Source organism: Carcharodon carcharias, chromosome 16 (assembly GCF_017639515.1).
Source record: "Carcharodon carcharias isolate sCarCar2 chromosome 16, sCarCar2.pri, whole genome shotgun sequence".
NCBI lineage: Eukaryota > Metazoa > Chordata > Chondrichthyes > Lamniformes > Lamnidae > Carcharodon > Carcharodon carcharias.
In genome coordinates, this window is record NC_054482.1 from 8,820,405 (window position 1) to 8,848,142 (window position 27,738).

At 42.2% G+C, this 27,738-nt stretch overlaps 1 protein-coding gene across 1 annotated transcript; it reads left to right on the forward strand.

Annotated features, from left to right (window-relative positions):
• Positions 1–190: 190 nt before the first annotated feature.
• LOC121289378 (fibronectin type III domain-containing protein 7-like) lies at positions 191–27,738 on the forward strand. Its single transcript, XM_041208756.1, has 14 exons — positions 191–217; positions 1,639–1,657; positions 2,027–2,284; positions 5,474–5,728; positions 6,366–6,626; positions 8,274–8,549; positions 10,202–10,456; positions 12,682–12,939; positions 13,619–13,873; positions 15,158–15,412; positions 26,570–26,830; positions 26,993–27,022; positions 27,175–27,228; positions 27,728–27,738. The coding sequence occupies exons 1-13, from the start codon at positions 191–193 to the stop codon at positions 27,216–27,218; spliced, it is 2,454 nt and encodes an 817-aa protein (XP_041064690.1). The 3' UTR covers positions 27,219–27,228; positions 27,728–27,738.

Below are 27,738 nucleotides of genomic sequence, written 5' to 3' on the forward strand. Positions count from 1 at the left end.
GTTCAACGTTGTACTGGCTGGGGTATGATTCATTGCAAACCCAAAGGCACATGGATTAAGGCTGATCATTTCCATGTCTGGCTGTGCAGTTCTACTGCTGAAGTGATGAGGTGGGGTGGTGAGGGTGAGGGGAACCATTGGCAAAGCAAAAAGAAGTAAGGGGGGGGTTAAAGGGATGTGGGAAGTAAGCATGGAGCTAGAGATGAAAGCGAGGGAGGTGAGAAACAAAAGTGAAGGGGGAGAGAAGCAACATAATGAAAGGAAGGGGAGAGAGATGAAATTGGTGGAGATCCAAGGTGAAGAACTAGAGATGAAATGGAAGCGGGGGTGTACGGAAGTGGAGAAAGGGAGAACAGAATTAGAGAGGTGATAATGAGGAGGGAAAGAAATAAAATGGGTGGAGCGAGATCAACTAAAAGTGGAGGAGGAAAGTGTGCAAAGTAGAAGTGGAGGAGAGCAAGAGAAACATTATTGCACTAACACTATCCTTAACTAGTGAGGCACTGAAGACTCAGAAGACATTTTTTTTGGTGCAGCTCAGCACTCAAAGGTTGTTAGCGGCTCAATCAGATGGTTTATCGTTAAATTTATTGCCAAGAATGACAATTGGCTTGAGTGTGCCTTGAGGAAAAGGTGGCCTTAAACAGATATGACTCCAACAAAACCAGCTGTGCCCAGTCCCTGTGAAGGTTGTCGGATTGAAATCAGGTAAATCGCTTGCGAATACAGTACAAACACGGGCCTGCAATCTCTCATTGGACAGGGTGGAATAAAAGAGGCGGTGTCTGAGACCAGGATTTATAGGCATTTCCAGCAGTAAGTGAGCTCCATAGAAAGTGACATCTCGAATCTGTTGATCTTCAGTGAAACCGTACGCCGGCTTTGCCCAAACCTGCTTACAGTCTGCTGGTGGAGAAATCTATCAAACAATGGCCATCAGAGGATTGACTTATGTGCTGTTAGCCTGCATTGCGAACGTGAGTTATAACAAGTGCGTATCAAAAAGATACGTTTCAAGTTTCGACTGATGTAGTTACTTTGCCAACTGTCGAATTGCTAGTCTCTGACAATACTTTCGTAGTTATGTGATCAAATTTAATTAATTCCGCTATTAATAGTTATATATATATATATACACACATATATCTAAATACCTTTAAACATTTTAAATATAAATGCATTAACGTTAATGCACTTGAATGCCTGAAACACTCGAGTATCACAGAGGCACCTGTTCAGCAGTGAGGAAACGGTGCCGAACGTTAGAACACTGGTTCTTTCAAAAGCTGTCAGCGTCTCCCAACCTTGCGCTCTGAATCAATAGAGAGATTCAAAAAGGAAATGGGAAACAGAAATGTGATATTTATACCCTGCACTCAAACCGGTGACAAGGTGAAAACTTGTGCCTTCCTGCTGTCACGGTTTTACACAGTCGCTGATCCATCCGGGAAATTGCAGGAATAAAATTGATTATTAGAAAAAAAAAAGAAAACAATATTCATTGACCTGCCTTGCATTGATCCTCCCCTTACACTTGGTTACTAGTTTAGACATCCCCTGGTATGTAAGTGAAAAGTGAAATTAACATATAATGAACCCCGTGCTTTTATTTTATTCAAACGTTATTTTTTTTTTCAGATGTCCTCGGCAAGCACGGGTAAGGCAATTCTTCCTTCGAAGGATAAACTTGGTGCTTGAACAGGATGATCACATGTTGTGACTACATTGCATGAAACCACGTATCGATGCGGCCGCAAACGAAACATATCCCTTTGCTTGTGGTACATTTTTTTTAAAAAAAAGATAAACACTTAAGACGGAATAAAAAGACGGAAGAAAAGGATACGGGAACTTATATGGTCATAAAAAAGTTATAACCAATATAAGTACATATACTAGATAATTACAGACACACACACTGTTTCTACATATACATATATAAACTATTATATATATATATGTATACACAAGCTTGCGCGCACAATATATAAACAAAACCATTAACCTGTCCCCTTTTCATTTTAAGATTTCACAATGACCATTTACACCGTGACATCCAGGAGTATTTCAGCCCGCTGGAGCAGGTATGTGGGAGCACATTCCTACAGGTTTTCCGCAACCTCCAATGCAGCTATGGGACAGCCAGCGTTCGTTATTTTCAACAATCGGTTTGTCCTCGGTACAGTCTCCTCCTTGTTACCTGCAACTCTGTACAATGTCAAAGTAGAGGTTCTGGACGGGAACGGTAATGTCCTGGCCGAAGCTCAAACACAACAACTAACAGGTGAGTTCAGCAAATCTACATTTCACAGCTCCTAATTCCTGGGGGTGTCAATTTCTTCTCAAAGCAACTGCGAGGCTACCGGCACTCGCCAATATTTCTATACAAATTGCAATGAAGTGTCATGGGAGGGTAACATGAGGTTACAAACAGTGAAAGTCCAGAAGTTGCTGTCTGGTATGCGCTGTTCGGCCATTAGCTTCGCGAAAACTTCTCTGTCTGTTTCACCATGGGAAGGGGTCGAATTGTGTGAAGTTTCTGTAACTATGAACTAAACTCTCCGCAGAAAGTCCAATCTTGTCCATTCCAGTCTACGTGCCCTTTTAACGACATGCTAAGCATTGATAACTGCCGATCAACCCTTCTGGCATTGAAAATTAACTGTAAGAACTGCAGAGTCTCATTCCAACAGGTTTTAATTGTTATTAGAGATTTTAAAAACTGGCAAATGTAATTTCTTTTTGCCTTTACTTCCTATCCCTTTTTTCTCTTTCTTAATTCCATCTTTTTTTCCCTTCCTTTTGGGCTGAATTTTAATTCCACAGCCCCTATCCTGACAATGCACCGAATTCCAGGTTGCGAACCAGAAATGGTGGTAATAGTACCCTGAAGGATACTTTTGAGGTGGTGGACAATTAAGAGGGTGTCTCTGGGATCCCCATCCAATTAAGGATGGCAGTTGGGCACCACAGCCAGGAGGACCAATAGGAGGCACTAGGATAAAAGCACAAGGAACTGGGCTGCCCCAGTGGGAGAGGTGGGTGCTGCCGCTGTGGGTGGGCGATCCAAGAAGGCGCTTTAAGTAAATTGTCCAAATTATAACATGGTCGCAGCTGCCAGGCCATCATTGCAAAGGGGAATGCTTCCACAAGGTGGCCTGTGGCCGCAGCTGTGGTCCTTACAGCCCAATGGATCCGTGTTGGGTTGATTTGCAGGATGCAGCTCTACCTCCCTCACCCCAGCCCGCCACAGGGAGGTTGTTACATCTATAGGTGCCAGCCATATCAGGGGGCCCAATCTCCGTCTGGAAAATTCAGATGTATGTGAAGAGTGGCATTTAATTGGCATAATTGGCTATCCACAATCTCTCAGGAGCCTCCTCCCTGAAAATAAACCAGTGGCAGGAACATGCCAGCAGACCAACATGCCAGCCGATAGTGAGAAATTACCAACACGCCTCCTCCAAATGCACCTCTGCCTCGGCGTGACAATTCAGTCCTTCTTTCTCTTTCTGTACCCGAATTGACGCTGAATTCACCTGCTTTTCTGTAATTGTGTTGTTAATTTCACAACCCTTCAACCTGATTGTTTAAGGAGATCCCTGTTTACTCGCATCCCAGATGCCCCGTTTTCCTCACTGCGCTAGTATCAGTTTCAGCAACTTGCCACACGGGACATTTAAAACCTAAATGTGCTCAAGCTAGTCTAACTAATAATAGACAGCATTAGATTCACCAATATATTTTCAGTATCGTTTATTTTGTCGCGACCATAATCTTAACTGCCCCCTTTCATTTTTGCAATGAAATCGGTTCGGTATTGAGTCTGGAATGTTGCGATGGTTATGTACAAGACAATAATGTGTTCCTCTGCTCCCTTATTTAACAGAGGTATTAATCTGATTATTTTAAACAAGGCAGTAACTTTGTTGGCATTACAGAAAGGCAGATGCAATTCAAAGATATTAAAACTCTGCCTATTTATATGGCAAATAATATTTTCTAGTCTATTCTGAGATACTGATCATTGAATCCTTAATAGATTTTGTTGAATTCCCCTCTCTGTAATTTTAGAGAAACATTAAATTATTTATTTTAAAATGGCTAATGCAACCACTAACATAGAATTTTTGAAATTTTTAAACTTGCAGTTGAAAGGTTTTATTCATACCAATTGCACTTATGATGTAAGCCTTGGCTCAGCTGGTACCTCTCTTGTCCTCAAGTCATAAAGTCATGGTATCAAACCCCACTCCTGATGCTTTGGCATGCAATTCAGGCTGACACCAATGCAGTACTGAGGGAATGCTGCATTGTTGGTGGTGCTTTCGTCAGATGAGATGCTAAGGCAAGGCCCCATTTTCCTTCAAGTGGATGTATAAGATCCAAGTGACATTAGTCAAAGAACCCTCTTGGTGTTCTGCCAACATTTAACAATGAGTTAAAATTTCATTACAGTATCACATAGATAACATCTTCCCCTCCACCCATCCCCACTTGTTTACTGTGTCCTAGAATCATACAATACAGAAGGAAGACTTTTGGCCCATCATGCTTGTGTCGGCCCTTTCAAAGAACCAGCCAATTGGTCCAACTACCCTGCTCTTTCCCATAGTCCTATAAATGTTTTCTTTCTAAGTAAAAACCCAATTGCCTGCTGAAAGTTCCTATGAATCTGCTTCCACCATCCTTTCAGGCAATGCTTTCAAGATCATAGGAAGTCAATGAACAAAATAAAATTCTCCTCATCTCCCCCCAGTTCCTTTTGCCAATTATCTTAAATTTGTGTCCTCTAGTTACTGACTCTCTTACAAGTGGAAGCAGTTTCTTATCTATTCTATCAAAACTCCTCATAACTTTGAACACCTCTATTAAATCTCTGGTTAACCTTCTCTACTCTGAGCTGAACAATACAAAAGAAAAAGACAAAAAATATGGCGAACAATCCCAGCTTCTCTAGTCTCTACACATAATTGAAATACCTCATGACACACCAGTTTAACTAGACGATCAGAATTATCTGAGTTTCTGATTTAAAGGTCTAAATTGCATCTCCTCTAATGTTTATCAGGAAATCAGATGTATTGTGCAAGATTAGTCAGAAAATTGTGAGCAGTGAATAGCCAAACTTCCAATGAGTAATCTCAATGGGTGAGACTTGTTGCTAGGAACACTAAGTCAGAAAATTACCCATTAAGTACAGTCTAATATTAGGTGCTGTTTCAGCATTAAATTGGGTGAACTCTAAACAGCCATTCAATTTCCTTAGGCCTGCTGCAGTTCAATGGTTACTGGCTGACATAATCACTGGCAGAACACAACAGTCAGTAGATATTAAAATGATACAAATAAACTATTGCAAAATTATTCTTAAATTGAGGCAAGCTTATTATTAAAACTGAAATAATGTTTATCATTTATATTGCCAAATATTTGGAGAAGACATTGAATTAATTGTGATTTTGTTTCATAGCTCCTGATGTCCCTTTAAACATAAATGCTTATTCAAAGACGAGCAGTAGTATTACTGTGAATTGGTCAGCCATTCCCAAAGCCGCTGGCTATGTCTTGAAAGCAAAAGCTGGCAGTTCAATCATTCAAACCATTGTCAATGATTCATCTGGGACCCTGACGGGGTTGCAGCCGTATACTTTATATACCATCTCTGTACAATCTTCTAATACTGGAGGAAACAGTCAACCATCACCACCTGTAGAAACAAGAACAGGTACATTCAAAGAACTTTCAGTCTGGTGGGATGAGAAAAAGTGTACCTAAACCTGGGTTAACTCAAGGGGTTCTGGTCAAAATGAAATATGCAAGCTTCTCCCATACATTTCTATACGTAAGTTGTAGGTGACCTTGGAAGCTGAGGTCTTCTTTATAACAACTTTTAAACTTGATACTAGGGCCCAATTTTAATCCATTCATGTACACATGGTTAAAATGGGGCCCTTTTGACAGTCAAATTCCAAACCACTTCAGTGGAAGTTGATTTTTTTTCAAGGAGCCTTTATTGTTAAAAAAGGAACAAAATTAGTTTGAATTTGAAACTCCAACAGGCATTTTAAACATTACAAATTATGTACACACAAGTGGCTCATAAGTTCAATATATTCTAATTTTAAAAAAGATTCTTTATTTGTAAACATACATAGTAAGGAAGAGGGGTCAGATACTTAGAACAAAATAATGGAAATATGAAGACATCAGAACAGCTTAAAATTAATTTCTTGGTTAACTGAAGAGTATTTTAAAGTTAGTGTTTAATCAGTTGCATCAAATGCCAGGTTTTTATTATATAATGATAAATGATTAGTATTGCCTATTAATTCAAATCTAAGAACAATGTTATCTGTTTACAGTTTTAGCTGCCCCTGTCATCCATTCATTTTCACCAAATTTCAAGACGATAATGGTCAATTTGGAGCCTGTGTCCCAAGCAGTGAAATACAGCTTCATTATCATCAGGTCTGACGCTGTAGGCAACAAGATTAAAAAGACCATAACGTCCACCAATGTAACATTCACTGACCTGGAGCCAGGTACTTGGTACACAATAAAAGCACATGCTTTGGATGCCAATGGTATACCTGGAGATGACAAGATTAAAGAACAAGTAACAAGTAAGAGACAAACAATTCTATTTTTAAAAAAAACTTATCAGTAATTGATTGTCCAGAGACCAAGGATCTATTCTTGGCTCGTTCCGATTTCTCATCTACATGCTGCCCCTGGGTGACATCATCTAAAAGCACAGAGTTAGTTTTCACTCGTACGCTGATGTAACTCAACTCTACCTCACCACCACCTCTCTTGACTCCTCCACTGTTGTTAAACTATCAGACTGCTTATCCGACATCCAGTACTAGCTGAGCAGAAATTTCCTTCAATTCAATTTGGGAAGACTGAAGCCTTTTTCTTCGGTCCCCATTCCAAATTTGTTCCATAGCTACCAACTTCACCCCACTTCCTGGCTACTGTTTGAGATTAAACCAGGCTGTTTGCAGACCAGGTGTCATATTTGACCCAGAGATAAGCTTCCGACCACATACCCATGCCATCATTAAGTCCACCTATTTCCACCTCTGGAACATTGCCCAATTTTGCCCCTGCCTGAGCTGATCTGCTGCTGTAATCTTCATTCATGTCTTTGTTACCTCTAGATATGACCATTCCAATGTATTCTTGGCTGGCCTCTCATATTCCACCCTCTGTAAACTTGAGGTCATCCAAAACTTTGCTGCTCATGTCCTTACTCATGCTAGGTCCTGTGTACCTACCACCACTGTGATTGCTAACCTACATTGGATCCCAGTCAAGCAACACCTCAATTTTAAAATTCTCATCCTTCTTTTAAAATCCTCCTTGGCCTCACCCCGTCCTATTTCCAGCCCCACAACCCTCTGACATAGAAGCAGAAAATTTTGGAAATACTCAGCAGGGCAGGCAGTATCTATGGAGAGCAAAATAATGTTAACGTTTCAGGTCTTTGACCTTTCAGCAGAATGCCATTTCCTCTGACATGTCTGCACTCATCTAATCTGGCCTCTTGAGCATTGCTCTTGAGCATTTTAATTGCTCCACCACTAGCCATTGTGTCTCAGCTACCTACGCCCTAACGTTCTGGAATTTCCTCCCTACACTTCTCATATGAACATACAAACAATGAACAGGAATAGGCCATTCAGCCCTTCGAGCCTGCTGCACCATTTAATAAGATCATGGCTCTCAGTCTCTTTCTCCCTTTCTTCCTTCATGATCCTCCTTAAAAACCCATCTCTTTGACCAAGCTTTTGGCCATCTGCCCTAGTTTTGCCTGTATGGCCTGGTGCTTAATTTTACATTAAAATCCTTCTGTGAATCACCTTGGAGCCATATATTACATTAAAGGTGCTATATTGTATAAATATAAATAGTTGTTGTAATGCAAGATTTAGCTTATTTTAATTGCAGACAATTTTATAATGACAGATTTTTTTGCAATTTAACTTGTTTTTGGATGTGGAAGCTCAATAAGTTCTTACAGTTTAGTCATTCTTTCAAGGAAATGCTACAACACTGTGTTAACATCTTTTGTTAGCAATCATGCTAAATAGGCATTGAAGACTCTAGTGAATTTGATGTGTGCTAATCGAATGCAATTCAAAAATATTTTACAATAGATACCAAGCAAACAGATACAGAAGTCAAAAAGACATTAAGATGTTTCACTGAAATTATTTACGGGTTTCAGAAATTGCAGCGTAATTTGAATTATTTCTTTATTTTAGGACCCCATGCTCCACAATCTGTGCGAGCTTTTCTTACCAGTGCTTCAATGAGCACATCTCTGGGTTGTGTTGTTACATGGAATGCCTCAGAAGGATCAACATATTACATTGCTGTGCCCATTGGAAAATCTCGGAATCTAGTCCAGAACTGCACATCACGATTCACATCCTGCATCATCTCTCCAATCCAGTGTGGTATACAGCACAATGTCACTGTAATCGCCTATAATGAAGCAGGTGCATCTGATGCCTCAAATCCATCAGAATTTACAAGTGGTAAGTATCAGAATTAAGTAAAAACAAGCCACTAGCCATTTACAAATCAACTTTGATTCCACTGACATTCAATCCTTTTCTTTATTTTCAATCTTTTTGAGCCACCATGTGTTTTGACTTTTAACTTCTAGGCATTTATTTTATTAGCTATTCATAAAACTATCTGATTATGCTATTCTAAATTGTAGCCATAAGGAAGCAAATATTTAACTCACATATGCTAGTAAATAATATAGCAAAGAACTTAACCTATTTTAATTTCATTGCTCCCTGTTTCTCCCCTGCTCAGTTGGCCCCCTGCATCAATGGGGCTGGAATATCACCACCATGGACATGTCCACAAATGAAGAATAGGAAGGAGCTGAACTGACAAATCCCTGGGGATGAATGACTCACTGAAACTATCATGAAGTTAGATCTCCACCTTAAAGTAGTCACTTCATTACAATTGCCATTCTCAATGTGATAGCAATCGGGATGATGGCCAGAGTCACCCCTTGAAAGTGGAGTCTTGATCCTTGGATGCAGATGTGTCACATTAAAATGATTCAGGAGATTTGGGAGCATTTACTAGGATATATAAAAACTTAGGCTTATCATTGGGTACTCAATCCTTTTGTATTTTCAGAATTAGGGATTCTTTTGTCCTCGTTACATTCGCCTCCAATTGCACCTATTGTTATGCCACTTCATATACAAAAATGAACACAACAATGACCAAAATATTTCAGTTTAAAAAGAGCTTGCTGAATTTTTCTCCTCTCCCAAATCACCATAGCTGACATCAGTGGTACTTTCCAGTTGACTCATTAGCAAGCACCCTACACTGGAGGTGCAAACGCCTATCTCAGCCAAATGCAGCAAAAAAAAATTAAACAGGATAAAAAGTAGGAATGTTGCCTCTTACCTTTGTTAAAAAAATCCAAAATTAGTGAAGGCAAGAAATTTACCCCCAAGTATATGAAGAGAATGCATGTGCAGTTTTCCCTTCTTTCCACGAATAATCTTATTGAGATTAGGCAAGTGTGATTTTTGTTGGAAACCAAAGTGAAAATGATAGTTAAGGTTGGTGTCCTTGAAGTATTAGGAGTTCTTCCACAAGGAAAGCACATTAAGCAATTCTGCGTAGTTAAAGTAGTATCAGGGTTCTCTGACTTAGGACCCCAAATAGAATTTATGCATGAGGGTCCTGCTTGTGTCTGGTGGGCATTTCATCTGCCATCAAATCAGAATTCAGTAACAATGGAGCAAGAATTTGTTCCTGCCCAATGGGTACAGTAAAATGTCTTCCTTTATTAGGATGAAATGTATTATCATGTACGGAAAATACAACACCTTAGAGTATAAAAACAGTATGCACTCCTTGCCGCAAAAACAAACATAGCTGGCAAATCTCAGCAGGCCTGACAGAATCTGCGGAGAGGAACACAGTTAACATTTCGAGTCCGTACAATGAAGAGTCATACGGACTCGAAACGTTAACTGTATTCCTCTCCACAGATGCTGTCAGACCTAAGTTTTTCCAGCTATTTTTGTTTTTGTTTCAGATTTCCAACATCTGCAGTATTTTGCTTTTATATTATGCACTCCTTGCCTATTGAAACAATTTGTTTATTTTTAAAATCACTTGAAATTTTGTTTCTTTTTTGTAGTACCTTGCAGTCCAAATGATATTAAAATTCAGGAGATCCACTCTGGTAATCTGACAGTGTCCTGGGCGGCATCCCCTCTGACTGATTACCATACTACTTTTGTGAAAAGAGACGATGGCCTAGAAGTTATGTGCAACACTTCACTAAGAAACTGTTATTTCCAGTCAGAATGCGGATTTATTTACTTTATCAGCGTTTTTTCATACAACAAAGTGGGGCAGAGTCCTCCAGGCAATGTTTTAAATTATACAACAGGCAAGTATTACATTAGCAGTTAATTTTAACAGGATAATTTCATCAAATTCTCCAAATCTTACCATTCCAACTGTTAAGTTCTCCATGGAGACTAATAACTTTCTTTAAAAATTCAAACTTTCAGTTAATAGCAGAAAGGACGGCATGACAAGGTTTCATGTTTTAAGACTTTTACTGTAACAATATACTAAAAACATTTTGACTAAACACTATCTTTGTAGGCAACTTTTACTTAAAACCACAAGACAGAACATTCCCCTTTTCCTTTCAGCACAACCAAAAACATACTTCGCAGATATACTTTACATTCAATTCTCCCTGAACCAGTCCAAGGTGATTCTTACTTCCTGGGGGTTTATTTCTGTTCTTTTCCTTTCTTAGCCTATGCAGTTTTAATCTCAGAACTGTCTTTCACAGTGAGGTTTTATTCCCTGGAGATTCTTCCTATTGCGCAAGCTAGATGAATCTTCCACCTTTGTTTTAACTCATCATGAATTTGTTCTTTTCAATAAGAGCATGAGCTCCCACCTACATTCCTTCATAGGCAGCATCTTGCTGCTTAGAGTTGTTTTCCCTCTCCTGGATCCTGGCAGACTAACCTTGTCTGTAAGTTTTCAGGAATATCTTTGACCTTCCCGTCTCAAAGCCCATCTCCATGGCAATGTGAAACCCATGAGCCTTATATCCAGGAAGAAATGTTGATTACTTGAAAGGCTAACTCTCTTTTATCTTGGAAGTAAATGGACAGTTTAAAGGGCAACTGCTTACAACCCAACATTCTCAACATCTTTCTGGGACTTTGGAGACTCACAATCTATCCACTCTTAGCACATAGGCCAAGTGTAAACACCTTGTACCTTCTTCCCAGTAAAAAAAATTGGGGCTCTATCTAACCTTCAAACTACCCAGGCTTGTGTCAGACAGATTTCAGGACAGGACACTAGATTTCCTTCATTTTACCTTAAATTAAAGGCAGTCCCAAAACTTAAAAATCTTATAAACCTCATTATTGTAACACAACATTTTCTAAAACTGAACAGGTAAAACAATTTGACCATGTCAGCTAATAACTTAATATTAGCAGCATTCAAAACACAAATAATTATAATCCATTGCTTCACATATTTTTGCAGACACTTTCTTTGTTGCTTTGTTGGCCCATTTTTAATGGGCTGAGATATTGCAATTAAGTTGACTCAAAAGAAAGTGACTCAATGACACATCATGTTGTAAAATCACATGAGATCCTGTTAGTGAAAAAAGGCACTTCCATTCTGTATGTATTTAATGGGGGATGTTCATTGAAATGTAAGAGCTGATTTTAATATATGGCCGGCCTGGTGGTAACAGGGCAAAAGCATAGTTGAAATTGATGTGCGCCAATTACTGCCCTATTACCATTCTGCTGTTCTATTTACTGGCACCTTTCACCAGGTTACTCAGGTGTCCACCTGAATATTAGAGTCCTGTGAAGCACATAGGACCCCAATATAATTCATAGGAACCATTGGGCAGAGGATTTAAAGGAAGTGGCCCTAAAAATGTAAGCAAGGAATTATTTCTTTGAGGAAGAACAGACATACTTTTCCAGGCTCTGTAGGGAAACTGTGGGCTGCTGCCACCTTGCACTGCCCCCACACCAACTTACCTCCTAGCTGGGTCAGCTGCTGTGACATTACACTGGCCTGGAGCTGGTGAGCAGGGAAGAAAACAATGTCCAGGGCCTGCAGTTTGATGGGGACATGGTGAAAGCTCACCCTCAAAACAGAGCAGGTCTCCTGCCAATACGAATGGTGGGCTTTCCTCCTGCTGCCTGCCCATTCTATGCCTGCAGTTAACATCTACTCTTTCACTATCTTTAGATGCCCTTGCTATTCTTACCTCATGTATCTTTCGTTTGGATTTAATACCCTTATCAAATATTTTATTATCAATATAAGGCTTGTCTTTAGCAGAAGCTGGTTAAATCCATGAGGGAGTCAGGAATAAAGGGTATGTTGCTGAGTGAGATGATGTAAGCTGGGAGGAGGCTCGTGTGGGGCATAAACACTGGCATAGACATGTTAAGCCAAATAACCAGTTTCTGCGCTATAAATGTTGTGCATTAACACATAATCATACAGGCACTATCTGTCAGTTGGTACTCTGTACCTGTAAACATTACTTTACTTTTGGAAAAGTTGTTGCTGTTACTTGTTTCAAAATGTTTATTCTTTGTGTCCTAGCACCTTGTTGTCCAATGCAGGTTAAAGACTTGTATGTCTCAAGTGATACCATTGAGGTGAAATGGAATCCAGCTCGTGGAGCCGAGATGTATGAAACCAAAGCCCAAGATGTGAGCTCAGTGGTGTTCTGTAATGATACTTCCACAATCTGTACATTGTCTGGATTGAAATGCAACACCATCTACAATATTACTATATATTCTTACAGTGATATAAGGGGGTTCAACTATTCATGTCAGAAAAAGTCAATCACCACAGGTAAAATGACAAATGGGTTGTGTGTACTTCATCCTATCAAACATTTAGTTGGGCTCTACTAAACTAATTAACTGTTAAGGACAAATGCTGTAGCAAATAGAATCTAGCTCCAATCATGTTATTTTACACTGTGCGTTCTAATAGGGGATGCATAGTGGTATTGTCACTGGACTGGTATTCCACAGACCCAGGGTAATGTTCTAGGGACCTGGGTTCAAATCCCACTATGGCAGATGATGAAATTTGAATTCAGTAAAAAAAACCTGGAATTAAAAGTCTGATGGTGACCACAAAACCATTGCTGATTGTTGTAAACACCCACCTGGTTCACTTTAGGGAAGGAAATCTGCTGTCCTTACCTGGTCTGGCCTACATGTGACTCCAGACCCACAGCAATGTGGTTGACTCTTAAATGCCCTCTGAACAAGGGCAGTTAGGAATGGGCAATAAATGCTGGCATAGCCAGCGACACATACATCCCAGGAACAAATATAAAAAAATATGGTTATCGTAAAATCAAGTGGTGAATTAGTAGTGATTATGGTTTTTGCCCTTGGATATATACTGATATTAATTTATCACATTTTTAATTTAATTAATAATTATTGAAGCCAAAAAAATATAGAATGAAATTTACCTGAATAGCTGAGAGTTTGAAATATCTTTATTTCCCCAACAGGGCCATGCAGTCCCAGCATTCTGAATATTACAAAAGTGAATCCATCAACCATTAACGTATTATGGCAACAAAATAATCGTGATGCCATGTACAAGGTGTTTGCTTTCGGAAAAGCAGGGGTCCGATCCTGCAATAGCTCGGGATATTCCTGTGAAATCACTAACCTCCCCTGTGGAGCTACGTTCTCTGTCAGTGCAGTTGCCACATCTCCAGAAGGGAAGAGTTTACCCAGCTACAGTCTACCGGTAGAAACTGGTAAAGACGTCACAATTTGTTTAGAAAATTTATTTTGTACGAAACATGTTCCACTGAAATGGCCTCAGGCACTGTGAAAAATAATTGCTGAATATTCTATCCTCTCTTGATTTACACAGTTACTGAACCACATAGACCAGGCAATTCGCGGACTCATAGTCCTGATCTGCTCTGAGTTAATCTCAGTTGCTCTCAGGAATAAATTGGCTGTGGTTCCCCTCAGCAATCCTGTGTTAGTATGGAGAAACATTAACCAAAATTGTTACCTCTGATAGGAAGTTTGAGTTCAAGCCCCACTCTGGGATTTGTGCATGAAATCTCACCTCAGGTATTACCCAAAAAAGAGCCAGGAAGTTCTGCCAATGCCCTGCCAAACATTAATCCCGCAACAAAATGCACTACCATTGAATTTGTCATTTATCTTATTGTGGGACCATGCTGTAGAGAAATGGGTTGTTGAATTTCCTACAATACAACAGTTCAAAAGGACTTAAGTGATTGTTTGGGAAACGGTTTGGGACATCCTTAGTTTTTTAGAAGTGTTTCATAACTCCAAGTATTTTTTTTCTGTCTAATAGGCCCCACCTAAAAAGTAATATACGGATATTGGATGAGGACAGGACTGTACAGCATAATGCTGTCAGGCTCAAGTTCAATAATCTGTTAAAGCTCACGTGATTAATGGCTACACAAGTGAAATATTAGAGATTGACACAGGTGTCTGTGAAACAATATCTTAGCAAAGTGTCTCAACCCCTGCAAGAGGGAAGAGATGGAGAGAGGGGGAAATTGGTACCCGTGTGAGGGAAAAATTGCTTTCAAATTAGTTGGAAAAAAGTTTATGACGGGGGTGGGGGGAGGGGGGGTGCGCAGATAAACTGGGAACCTGAGTACACCCAATAATTTCTCAAATTTTTAATGTGTCCACTTGCTTTAGTCTGAGCAGCACATTTCCCCCAATATTATTTATATGGGTAAATATTTACACTTTAGAAGTTTTATTATGAGTGTGATTTGTCACTAATAAGTGTCTCCGTAATCTTCTACTTTCATTTCCATTTTTATGATCATTTAAAATAGGCAAATCTGGGTCTAAGTATATAAGAGACAAAAACAGTGTTCTCAGTATTTTAATTGTTAATTTTATCATGGTGTTTTTCTTATAGCCTCATAATTTCATAATTTTTTAAGGATCACCGGAAAGGAATTTCTTGCAAGTGAATACTGTATTGCAGGGATAAAGATTCACTTGTTTAACTGTAAACTCTCTGTTTTTCTCCCAAGCACCTTGCTGCCCAAATAGCTTCTCAGTCACACAGATTACACAGTCAATGACCAATGTTAGCTGGACTGCTGCAATTGGAGCACAGTCATATACTACACTCTTGGAATCATCTAAAGGGCAAGCTAAATGCCACACTGGAGAAACCCATTGCCTCCTTGGATGTATAACTTGCAGCACCAACTATACAGTGTCTTTAAGTGCCATTAGTGAAACGGGGCTGATGTCAATGTGCAACTACCAAGGATACTCATCGAGTAAGTAAAGAACAGAAAGGTTCCATTTATAAAACTTACATTATTCTGTTATTATCAAACATAATTCCTCATATGAATATATATCATTTTTAAAATTCGTTTATGGGATGAATTTATGAAGCAGTGAAACTTAACATCATGTGTGACCAGATGGGTTCATTGAGATTGACCATGAGGTGCTCCACTTGTAGTTATTTTTATTGCAGTTCTAACTCCGATATCATGAGCTGAATTTTCCATGACAGCTGGCAAAAATTGAACAGTTGCATCCCAAAAGTGGTGGCACTGACCTATAGCCCCATCACTACTGCCACTTTGTCCACAGTACTGATCATCTGGGTCTACTGCTGGGCAGCCAGAGTGGCACCTGAAGTAAGGTGATGGGCCCAATGAAAATGGATATTGGACTCCTATGATGGGAGAGACCATAAAACAGCATGAAGGGAGGGAGAGCAGTTAGACACTGTGAAACAGCACGAGAGGAGAGAGAGCAGTGAGACATCACAAAACTGTGAGAGGAGAGAGCAGCGAGATACCATAAAACAGCAAGAGAGGAGAGAGAGCAATGAGACACCATAAAAATGCACAAGAGGGAGAGCGTGACAGAGGCTAGTTTGTGGCTGCACAGAGCACTGATCACTTTCCGAGAAAATCAAAGTGTAATGTCACAGGGAAACAGATAAATGATGATTGGTGAGTACTTTTCTCATTTACATTCTGAAACTTGGGTAATTTATTAGTAATTGTGATGTTTTTTAGTAGTAAAGCTCATTAGGAGTAGGATAATTAGTTAATGACAAATTCATTAAGAAAAATAACTTAATTTACACAGAGATGGTAGGGCAGGTGATGTGTTGTGGCTGAAGTATGTGGGATCTGGTCGACACTAGTGTGATCCAAGGAAATCATACAGCAGTAAGTATCTGTGGCTCAAGGCCAATGAGTTGGAGGCTGAACTATGGACACTGTGATGCATCAGAGCAGGGAAAGCTACCTGGACACTTTGTTCCAAAAGGCAGTCACACCGCTTAGGATAGGGTCGTCTGATTCGGTCAGTGGTCTGGGACAGGAAGCTGTGACTGCAGGTGAGGCGGGTATGGGGATCGAGAAGGTAGAAGTGGAGGAACCTCAGCTTTTGCAATTGTCTGACAGGTTCGAGATTCTTGCAGTCTCTATGGATGAGAATGGATGCAGAAAGGTGCATGGGGGAACTGACCATGGCACCGTAGTACAGAACACCATTCAAGTGAGGGGGGTGGGGGGAGTAAATAGGAATGTTGTGGTAATAGGGGACAGTATAGTAGGGGGATAGATGCTGGTCTCTGCAGCCAAGGGCAAAAGTCCAGAGGCTGTCTTGTCTGCCCGGTGCCATGGTTTTGGGGAGCAGCCCAGAGCTGGAGAGGAACTTGCAGTGGGAGGGGAAGGATCCAGTAGTCATTGCCCACGTAGGTAGCAATGATATTGATAGTACTAATAAAGGGGTTTGCTTCGGGTTTATGAATAGCTAGGGGGCTAAATTAAAAAGCAGAAGCTCAAAGGTAATAATCCCTGAATTATTACTTGAGCCACAAGCAAATTGGTATAGGTTAAATACGATTAGTGAGATGAATGAATGGCTCAAAGACTGGTGTGGGAGAACTGGGTTTTGATTCATGGGGCATTGGCATCAGTACTGGTGAAAGTGGAAGCTGTACTGTTGGGACAGTCTTCACCTGAACTGTGCTGGGACCAGTGTTCTGGTGAATCATATAATTAAGGTGGTAGAGAGGGCTTTAAAGTAAATAGTGAGAAGGAAGATGTGGTGAAGGAAATGTGCTAAATTAAAGGGAAACAACCAAGGTAATAGAGCAGGGTAGCAATTTGGGTAATGATAGCCAGAGTAAGACAGGAAGTGACAGAGCATACAAACCTAATATTGCATCAGCAGATAAGGCCAGAGATTGTTAAATTGGTAAAAAGACAGAGCTAAAGGCATTGTATTTGAAAGCGCACAGCATTTGTAACAAAATGCTGTTACAAATTCATTTTCTTATGAATTTGAATTGAATTTCATTTAGAAATAGACATGTATGACCTGATAGCTATTACAGAGACATGGCTGAAAGGTGACCAAGGCTGGAACCTGAGCATTGAAGGGTAGTTGATGTTTTGAAAAGACATTAAGTTAGGAAAAGGTGGTGGGATATCCCTGTTAATTAAGGTTGTCATTAGTATAGTTGTGAGAGATGACCTTAAGCTCAAAAAAGCAAGATGTAGAATCAGTTTGGGTAGAGATAATACATGGAAAAGGTAAGGGGTCACTTGTGAGAGTAGTTTATAGGCCTCCTAATAGTAGTTACACTGTAGGTTAGAGTATACAGGAAGGAATAAATGAGGCATGTAAGATAGATACTGCAATAATCATAGGTGACTTTAATTTACATATATATTAGACGAATCAACTTTGTAAAGATAGCCTGGAAAATGAGATCAGAAAGTATGTCCAGGACAATTTCTTAGAGCTGTACATTCTAGCACTAACCAGGGACAGGCTATTTGGTAATGGTAGTGTGCAATAAGACAGGATTAATCAATAACCTCATAGTAAGAGAGCCTTTAGGTGATAGCGATCATAACGTGATAGAATTTCAAGTTCGGTTTGAAGGTGAGAAGTGTGGGTCTAAGACTAGTATTTTAAATCTAAATAAAGGTACTTATAAGGGTATGAAGGCAGACCTGGCTAAAGTGAACTGGGAAACTAGGTTAAAAGGTAGGACAGTAGAGATGTAGTGGCAGACTTTTAAGGAGATACTTAATAACTCTCAGCAAAGATTTATCCCAGCGAGAAGGAAAGACTATTTGAGAAGGATGCAACATCCATGGCTAAATAAGAAAGTTAAGGATAGTATCAAGTTGAAAGAAACATAGTACGAATTGGCAAAGATTAATGTTAGGCCAGAAGATTGGACAGATTTTAAGAACCAGTAAAAAATGACTAAAAGAATAATAAAGAGGGGTAAAAGGATTATGAGAGGAGGCTAGCTATAAATATAAAAACAGATAGTAAGAGTTTCTACAAGAATTTGTAGGAAAAGAGTAATTAAAGTGATAGTTGGTCCTCCAAAGAGTGAGTCAGGGGAATTAATATTGGAAAATACAGAAATGGTGGCAGCGTTGAACAAGTATTTTGTGTCTGTCTTCACTGTAGAAGACTTAGAAAATGTCCCAAAGATACTTGAGAAAATCAAGAAGTGAAAGGGAGGAAGGAACTTACCATCACCAGGGAAAAAGTACTGGGAAAATGTTTAGACCTAAAGGCTGAAAAGTCCCCAGGACCTGATAGCCTGCATCCTAGGGCATTAAAAGAGGTGGCTGCAGAGGTTATAATCTTCCAAAATTCCTTAGATTCTGAAAGGGTCCCAGCAAATTGGAAAATAGTAAATGTAACAACTTTATTCATGAACGGAGGGAGACAGAAAGCAAGAAACTATAGGCCAGTTAGCCTAACATATGACATAGGGAAATTGTTAGAATCCATTATTAAAGAGGTTATATCAGGATACTTAGAAAATCATAATGGGATCAGGAAGAGTCAACATGGTTTTGTGAAAGGGAAATCATGTTTAACCAATTTATTAAAGTAGCAAGCAAGGTGGATAAAGGGAAACTTGTGGAGGTGGTGTACTTGGGTTTCCCAAAGGCTTTTGCTAAGGTGCCAAATCAAAGGTTATTACATAAAATAAGAGTTCATGGTACGGGGGTAACATATTAGCATGGGTATAGGATTGTTTAGCTAACTGGAAGCAGAGAGTAGGGGTAATTGAGACTTTTTCAGGTTGGCAAGCTGTAAATGGTTGAATGCCACAGAGATTGGTGCTAGGGCCTCAACTCTTTATAATCTATATCAATGACTTGGATGAAGGGCCCAAATGTGTGGTAGCTAAATTTGATGGTGACACCAAGATAGGCAGGAAATTGAGTAGTTAAAGGAAGATAAAACGTCTACAAAGGGGTATAGGTAGGTTAAGTGAATGGGCAAAATTTTGGCAGATGGAGAATAATGTGGAAAAATATGTACTTGTCCACTTTGGCAGGAAGAATAGAAAAGCAGGATACTATTTAAATGGGGAGAGATTGCAGAACTTGGTGGTGCAGAGAGATCTGGGTTCCTGGTTTTTAATCACAAAAAGTTAGTATGTAGGTACAGCAAGTCTTGCACAGTCGTGGGCATGAAATTGTTTTCCAGCAGTAGCGCAAAGTGGGTGATAGTGGAAGATTTGATCTGTAGTTACTGATTCACCGATTGCCATCTTACAGTTTAATTATTCTACATCTTAAGTTATTTAGCCAATTGATTAAAAATGGACACGCAACCACATGATTTATTTTAAGGGGATTTTTAAAGATTCAGAATTGACAGTCCCTCCCTGGTGATAACATTTGTCTTCTTAACAGCAGTCACTGCATTCTAAGAGTGTTCTTCTTATGAAGTGCTTTAACAGGTTGCAATGTGAAAAGGCACTGCAAATATTATTTCTTATTTAGTCATTTGGTAGTACAGTACTTGAGTATTGCTGAGAAAAGGGACATGTCAAAACTTTTCATCTTGCACTCATCAGGACGGAGAGTACCAATATAAGGGGAAAACAACAGTTTATACTGTATCAGAAGACTTTTTAAGCTGGTCTGTCAGGTCCTAAGCTCTGGATGCTCAGCATGGATGATGAAAACTCCATTTAATACACCGAGCCCGGGTTCCCCTAGCCCTTGGTGTTTGGACATATAGGGCGGAATTGTCTGGTCCCATTGGCGGGCATCATGGTGGAAGGGAGGAAGGGGACGGGGGGGAAACTATATGGTGAAAAGGCCAAAATACCTTTAACGCCATCGTGAAACCGATTTGCGTTCATCCACTCCACCCGTCAATGGTGGGCCGAGTTTCCCGCTGCTATACGTCAGGAGCCTAATTTCAATACCTTAGCATCTCATTATAAGCCCTGCTCACTGGAATCATCCCCCCTACCAACAGCAAATTTACTGCCCACTTTGGCATGATGACAGAATGGCCTGCTTCAAAACTGCCTTTAAAACACCTGGCCACCTGAACTTCGAGGGGAACTCGGAGGTGAGTACCGACAACCTTGCACGGCGCTCGCGAGCATCACCCGTAGGACATCAAGGAAGAGGCGCTGCAATTCAGGGAGTGCACAGGCAAGTTGCTTTATCCCGGCTGGCTTTTCAGTGCGGTTCCGAGGTAAGGGCTGTAATGCAGGACAGGCCAGGGACAGGGGACCGGTGGGGGGAAGGTAGCACAGACTGAAGGAAATACTCAAGCACATGTTGGGGGAGGGGGGGTGGGGGAGGGGTGGGTGAGGGGAGCGGCCCTGCACTTGGAAAAGCTTGTCAAAAGTGAGCATCCTTCCACAGCTGTGACTGTTCATCAGCAGCTCTATTGACAGGCTTGGAATCGGGGCCTCCGAAACTTTTCTGCCCACTCAAGCAATGCGAAAGCATTAAAGTGCCACCAAATTCTCCAGAGCTCTTCATCACTTGGGCACAGACTGCAAATTGATGTGCATTTCAGGGGGCAGCAGAACAATCGACCCGACTGGGCAAGCTGTACAATCCCCTTGCGAAAAGCGGCCATGGCGCAGTCAATGGTGGAGGTGCTCACAGCCCCTTGCAATTTCTTTATTAAGGTTTGGACCAGTATTCCTCATGCGTCACGGTAACGGCGCAGCCTTGCAGTGCGGTTTAGGAGAATTCCTGCGCCTGAGCTGAGAGCACAGCGTGCAGTTCAATAGGCAAAGCTGCCGCCAATCGGTCAAGCGGATTGGAGCGGAGGTGGGTGGGGTTTCGGACAGCCAAAGAGCGCACCACACACTGGCCATCCAAGCGGTGGCCAGCACTCTCCAGCATGCTTGAAAAGGCCCCTTCACAAGTACCAAGAGAGGTTCTTAGGACACCTATGCTAACACACATGTCTCTCTCTTTGGTCCCGCAGCAAGAGAACATCAGGATCATGGAGCCTGGTGATTTAGCGGTATGCTCGTGGCTTACAGGGAGCAGAGAAGAAGCAGAAGAGTGCGACAGAGGTGCCTGGCTCAGCAAAGGGAGGAGCACCTCCCTCAAGGTGAAGGAGCAGCAGGGCCAGCTGCGCTTGCATAGGTGAAAAGCCATCGCTCGTAGCTTGGCTAGGCTCAGGGTCTATAGGCAGCGCTTGTCATTTCTACAAATGACTGAGAACCAGTATCACCAAAGACTGCTCATGTCTAGGGGACTGGTTGGTCACTTATGCCACCTGCTGCAGGATCTGGTGCCACGGGGACATGGAGGGCATCCACTGCCAGTGGCTGTGAAAGTGACCACGGTGCTCAATTTTTACACCAATGGCTCCGTTCAGGTCTTCACAGGGAACCCGCAAACCTCTGCCCACAAGTGTATCCAGGAGATCACAGAAGCCATACTTGCAAAGGCACACAGCTTTGTGCATTTCACCCGGAATCAGGAAAGCCAGGAGCAACAGCGTTGGGATTTGCGCAGATCTCTGGTTTTCCACCGGTGCAGTCTGTCATCGACTGCACTCACGTGGTGCTTAGACCTCCGTGGCAACAAGCAATCAGTTCTATCAGCCACAAGGGCTTCCACTCATTGAATGTTCAGCTGGTGTGCGACCACCACAGGTGCATCCTGCAGGTCTGCGCACGATTCCCAGGGATTGTCCATGACACCTACATCCTTAGCAGGCCTCAGATCCCTGACATCTTCCAGGGCCCACAGAGGCTGCAGGGTTAGCTTCTAGTCGACAAGGACTACCCACAGAGGACACCCACGCAACAACCTCGGACTGCAGCAGAGCGACTGTTTAACGGGGCTCGTGCCACGACCCGGATTTTGATGAAGCAAACAATAGGCATTTTGAAAATGAGGTTCCGGTGCCTCGGCAGGTCTGGGGGATGACAGCAATACCATCCACTGAGGGTGCCACGCATCATCATAGTTTGCTGTGACAAGAGGAAGACATGTTTGAGGGGGAGATGGAAGAGCTGCACCTCTCCTCCGATGAGGAGGACATCGAAGTGGATGACGGTGATGAGGTGCTCGAAGATGAGGTTGCTGGCGAGGGAGCCATCGCACTGGCCAGACGAGGGAGGTTGATGGCAGCGCACATACCCTCAGTGCTTAGGCTCATGTCATGGAGACACAGTGGAGGCCCTAATAGTCGCTGGATTCCAGAAGGATGATGAGGACATGCAGTGAGGACACTCCATAGATCTTCATGTAGCCTCTGAGGATGTCTGACTCCTGTCTGGCTGAGGGCAGCTTGCTTGTGCTCTGTGATCAGGGTCATATCATAGAGACGCAGCCGTGAAACATTAAACGCGCCTGATCCTTTGTCTGCCTTCAGCACCTGAGCCCTTCAGGAGCACAGCGTCACTGGTCACAGATGTTGAAGAGATGGAGCATACAGAGCGAATGATGAAACTCTTTGATGCCTGCTCACGACATTCTGGCAGCAATGGCCAGCACCATAGAGGTGCAGGAATCACTGATGTGGCAAGTGAGTGTGAAGTCAGACCATCACTTTGGTCTGAAGGTTACATACTGCACAGGGAAGAGGCCCTGGACTCAGACACCTGCCCTTATCTTGTACAGGAACCAAGGTTTCACATCTGAGTGAAACGAACACTGTTCATCAGAACAAGGAGCCATAGACAAGGAGACAAACTTGGGAGTTTATTGACAATAGTGAACAGTATGTACAAGTGACTAACACCTACCTCCAGGCTGTGCAGCTAAATCTTTTAAGGACGGTAGTGCTCAGCGTCGACGTCATACTGGGTCTCGGGGTGGCCCAGGTGTGCGGTGGTCTTCTGTCTGAGCGTACCCCTGTTCGGACGGAATTCCACATTGTCCCCAAGCTCCGAATCCTCCCTCAGGAGCTGGGGCCCTGCAACCTGAGTTGCCTCGTGGAAATGCCCTCGTGTCCTTTAGCGTGGCGCGGAGGGGTTCCCGGTATGGGCTGCTGCTGCACGACCTCGCCCACCGCCCAGACTCGCCCTGGCGTGCCTTGTTGCTGTCTGGCAGCGGAGGTCCCAATTGGGGGGGCCCTTTATGGAGGTATGCTCCCACTTTCCATCGGGGATCTGGGGTGGAGGGTGTTGCACACAGCAGTCCTGTATAACTATAAGTTGTGTCAGTTCACGGACTCCCAAGATACCTGCATCTTTTGCTGCCTTGTGGATCATGTGTTAATTGTTGAAGGCTGCACCCCCTTTTTAGTTTCTTGAAAGAGCTTTTATTACTGTTTTGTTTGCACTTCAGTCCCACGCTCCTGATCTACGGGCACTTGGTGCGGAGGTGGGGGGGTGCCGGGAAGGAGGAGGACCTCCACGTGAACCTGCTCCTGGGCCTGGCCAAGTTAGCCATTAACAGGTCCATGCAGCGGACGATTGAGGGAGTCGTCCTGCCCGATTGTTTGTGCCTCTTCCGCAGCCGGGTGTCCCTGGAGAGGGAGCACGCGGTGTCCACCGGCACTGTCGAGGCCTTCCATTCTCGGTGGGCTCTGTGGGGACTGGGGTGCTTTATAGACCCCTTTAATCATATTTTGATTTGATGTTCGTAAGTTTCCTTTGCATTTTGTCATGTTTTGCAGTTTCCCTTTAAGCGGCTGCTTTCACTTTGTCCCTGATTTCATTAATTTAGTTGAATTGTTTTGACTCAAAAAAGTTACATCTTCTTAGCCTTCCTGCTGCTACGTCTTGGTGCTCCCCTGACATCCCCAGAGGAGTTGGAGGCAGCCTGCTGACTGCGACGCCCAGTCTGTGATGACCATGTGTGGTGTCCTCTGGAGGGCTGAGACCTGGAGGACCCCGGCCTGCTTTAGGTGTCCTGCCATGGGCCAGGTGCACCCTCCTTGGCTTGTGGAGCTGCAGATGATAGGATCACAGGAAGAGGGGATTTGGATCAGCCGGACATCCCCGGAGTGACCCAGGTGGATGGCATCAGGGTGTTGAGCTGCTGGTCCTCCTCCCTTTGCATGCCCGAAGGCCCCTGGCTGACTCCTTGAGGAGAAGGGGAAATTGGAGTGAGGTCGAACTGCCCCTCACCCATCTCGCATACACATTGTTGGAGGCGTCAGCGATGGAGTTCAGCCCGTGCAGCAGTGCAGGACCCATGTTCTGGACAAAGGCTTACATGGCAGCTGCCATCCTGCCAGTGTTGACCTCAATGCATTGGCATGTTGGCGCTAACACCTGGGATTGAAGGCAGACAGACTCCTCTATCAGCCCATTGCAATCTGTGGAGTGCACCAGACACCCTGATATTCCTAAGATTGCCTTTGCAGCTCCACTAACTGATCGAGGACCAAGTCCATGGCTTATCATCTGGCTTGGACTCAGCAGATTCCTTGCCTCCAGCAGTCCTCCAAGTGTTGGGAACCACGGATGTCCCTGCCTCTGCCTGCTGTGGAACAGATTGTGTGGCCTTCTCACCAGGTTATGATCCTGAGGCTACTCTTCATCTAGGTCCCACCGAGGCGTGTGTCATGGCTCTGGTGGTGGGTGTTGGGTGAGTGCTGTGATGGGCCTTCAATGGTGCTACCTGCAGGGTCCTCATTTAAGGCGCTCTCGGTGCTGGGGTCTGGGTCACGGTTGCCTGAGGGGAATGTGTCAGATGTCACTAGGTGAGAAAGTGGAGATTTTTAGTGCTTGGCACAAAATGGTGGACTCAGAGTAGCGTTGAGAGAGGGATGATGTGTTGATGGATCCTCATATGGGTGCTTGCCGCCAACCTCACCATCGCCGCAGGAATGGTTGACATCCTCCCTGACCAGCTCCAAATCTCGATTCTCAAATGGAATGAGGCACTTCACCTCCCGCTCTGGGACCTCTCCCGGTGATTGTGCGTGATCTTGCCCAGCATAAAGGCTGATGGCGAGATTATGAGCAAGGTGCATGCTAGGCCAAATGAGAAGGATACCAGGCATGCCTGTGTGCTAATTGGAGCCATGGACATGATGAGGAGGCGGTCTCCAGAGGAGATGAGGCTAGATGGAGATGTGAGAGCGTATGTGAGAGAGTGAGTGGTGATATCCCTTGAGATGGAAGTGAGTGAGATGCCAGTGAATGTGTGATGGGCTTGTGAGTGAATGAGTTGAGATTGATGAGATGGTTGACTTACCCTGGCGGCACGGAAGAGGTCATTCATCAGTTTTCTGCACTGGATGGCCAACCTCTTTCGTGCAGCATTGGCACTGACCACCACTGTCACCGCCCCCCAAGCCGGAGTGGTGAAACTGATGGGCCTTCTGCGGCCAGAGTGGGGGTAGAGGACTTCACGGTGGCCCTCCACAGTGTCCAGAAGGTAACCCTGGGATGCATCATTAAATTGGGGGACTGCAATCTTCCTTGGTTTTGGGGCCATGTTTACAGTGGAGCAGTCCTGGGCTGCGAGCAATGAGAAGTGTGCGCGCGGCTACATTTTAAATATTGCGCCCGGCATGAGGAAGAGGCGAGTTAACGGCTGGCCAATCAGAGACCTGCCACCAGTGATCCCGTGACTGCATAATTTATGAGGTGGGAAGGGGACAATATGGCGTGAAAACACGCTATTGTGGCTGGTGGGTAAAACAACTTTTTTCACGCCCACTACCACACTTAGTGAAAATCTGGGATGATTCTGTCCATAGTCTTCTCACATAGTATAAATTGTTGTTTTCCCCTTGTATTTGTATTCTTGCAGTGTCATGATGAGTGCAAGATGAAAAACTTTGACTTGTCTCTTTTTTCAGCAATATTTATTATTTATTCAATGGACATTGGGTAGATGGGCAAATCAGGTTAGCGTGGAGAAGTTTGCACTGTATCATAAGGCCAGAGATAATTCATTTTCAAAATCTTTTACAGATTTAAAATTTTGGGTCAATGGTCGTAAAGTAAGCATATTAACTTTAATGATTTATGATAATTAACCTTGAAGCAATCTATGAATGTGTCCAATTGATTCCAGTTAATTCACCCGGTTCTACTTCAGTTTAGTAGATTTTTGGATCCTTCGTTTTAATATGATCATAAAACCAGCTAACTTAATGTCAAATGTAAGGAACAGTTATGTATTGTTAATTATTTATACGGTCAATATACTTAATGTACTTTCATTTTTAATTTATATTAGGTGGTTGCTGTCCATCTGCAGTTAAACTTTACAGGTTAGGCAGCAGTGCGTTAAGAGTTTACTGGCATGCCACTGCTGGTTCTGTGAACTACATCGTAAATATTACCAGCGACAATGGAAACTTCACCTGCTCCCCAATGTCTGGGTACACTTACTGTGACATAAATGAGATTTACTGCGGGGACATTTACACTGTCATCGTCTCTCCAGTTTCCATAGATGGATCAATGGTCACATTTTGTCCAATGAAAATGTATTCAGGTAATGTGATCTTATAATTTGAAATCAGAAGTCAATTCAAATTGTGTTCAGTTATTGCATCATTTATTCAGAATTCTCGGAAATCTTGTACAATGTCACTATTAGGAAGGTTAAGGCAAACAAAAGCTCAGTTTTAACCCTTTTTATTTTTTTCCCCCCTAGTCTCCTGTTCTATGAATTCAGGTGCAATGGGTAAGAATCATATCTTCTATATTTAGCTATTTATTGAGTCTAGTTTCTACATATAAATTAACTAACATACATTTCATTCAATAATTTGTGTCAAACTTTATACTTTTTTTATGTTTGAATGTTATTAACGACCAGTTTCTTTATTTATTCAGTAATTTATCGAGGGAAGAGGAGCTTATTTCATAACAAAGCTTAGGAGGGACAAGGTGAAAGTTCTTTTGTATGTGCCAATAATTATTTGGCATTTAACATGTTTTACTATATCACACGATGTTGCAATACTTTCTAATACATGTTTCTTTTGCCAGGCTTACAGATCAATAACATCAATTTATCCCAACAGAAATTCATGCGATATAATGTTCCTCACTTACACTTACGTTAGAGAACACTGTGGAAAAAAATCTGCCTTATAATTAATCTGAAAATCATTTTGATGCATGTTGTTTCACATGCTGGAGACTAATCTGTTGATTTGATAAACAGCAAATCTGTTTAAGCACAGCCTTACTCTTAATCAAGGAAAAAAACAACATTATATAATTAACATTAACAAAAAACATTCATTACATTAACTATATATCTTGCAAAATTAACAGTGGTTCTGATTAAGATAGTGAAAACAAGATGAGGACAAAAGGGAAAAAACAATTTTCCGTATATTGTTTAAACATATTGCTTTTTATCCTATCTGTACAAATGAAGAAAATCTGAAG

Coding starts and splice junctions, on each gene's coding strand:
- LOC121289378 (XM_041208756.1), top strand. CDS start 191: ATGGAGCTAGAGATGAAAGCGAGGGAG. Junction 5,729..6,365: donor ACCTGTAGAAACAAGAACAG/GTACATTCAAAG, acceptor ATCTGTTTACAG/TTTTAGCTGCCCCTGTCATC. Junction 10,457..12,681: donor TGTTTTAAATTATACAACAG/GCAAGTATTACA, acceptor TTTGTGTCCTAG/CACCTTGTTGTCCAATGCAG.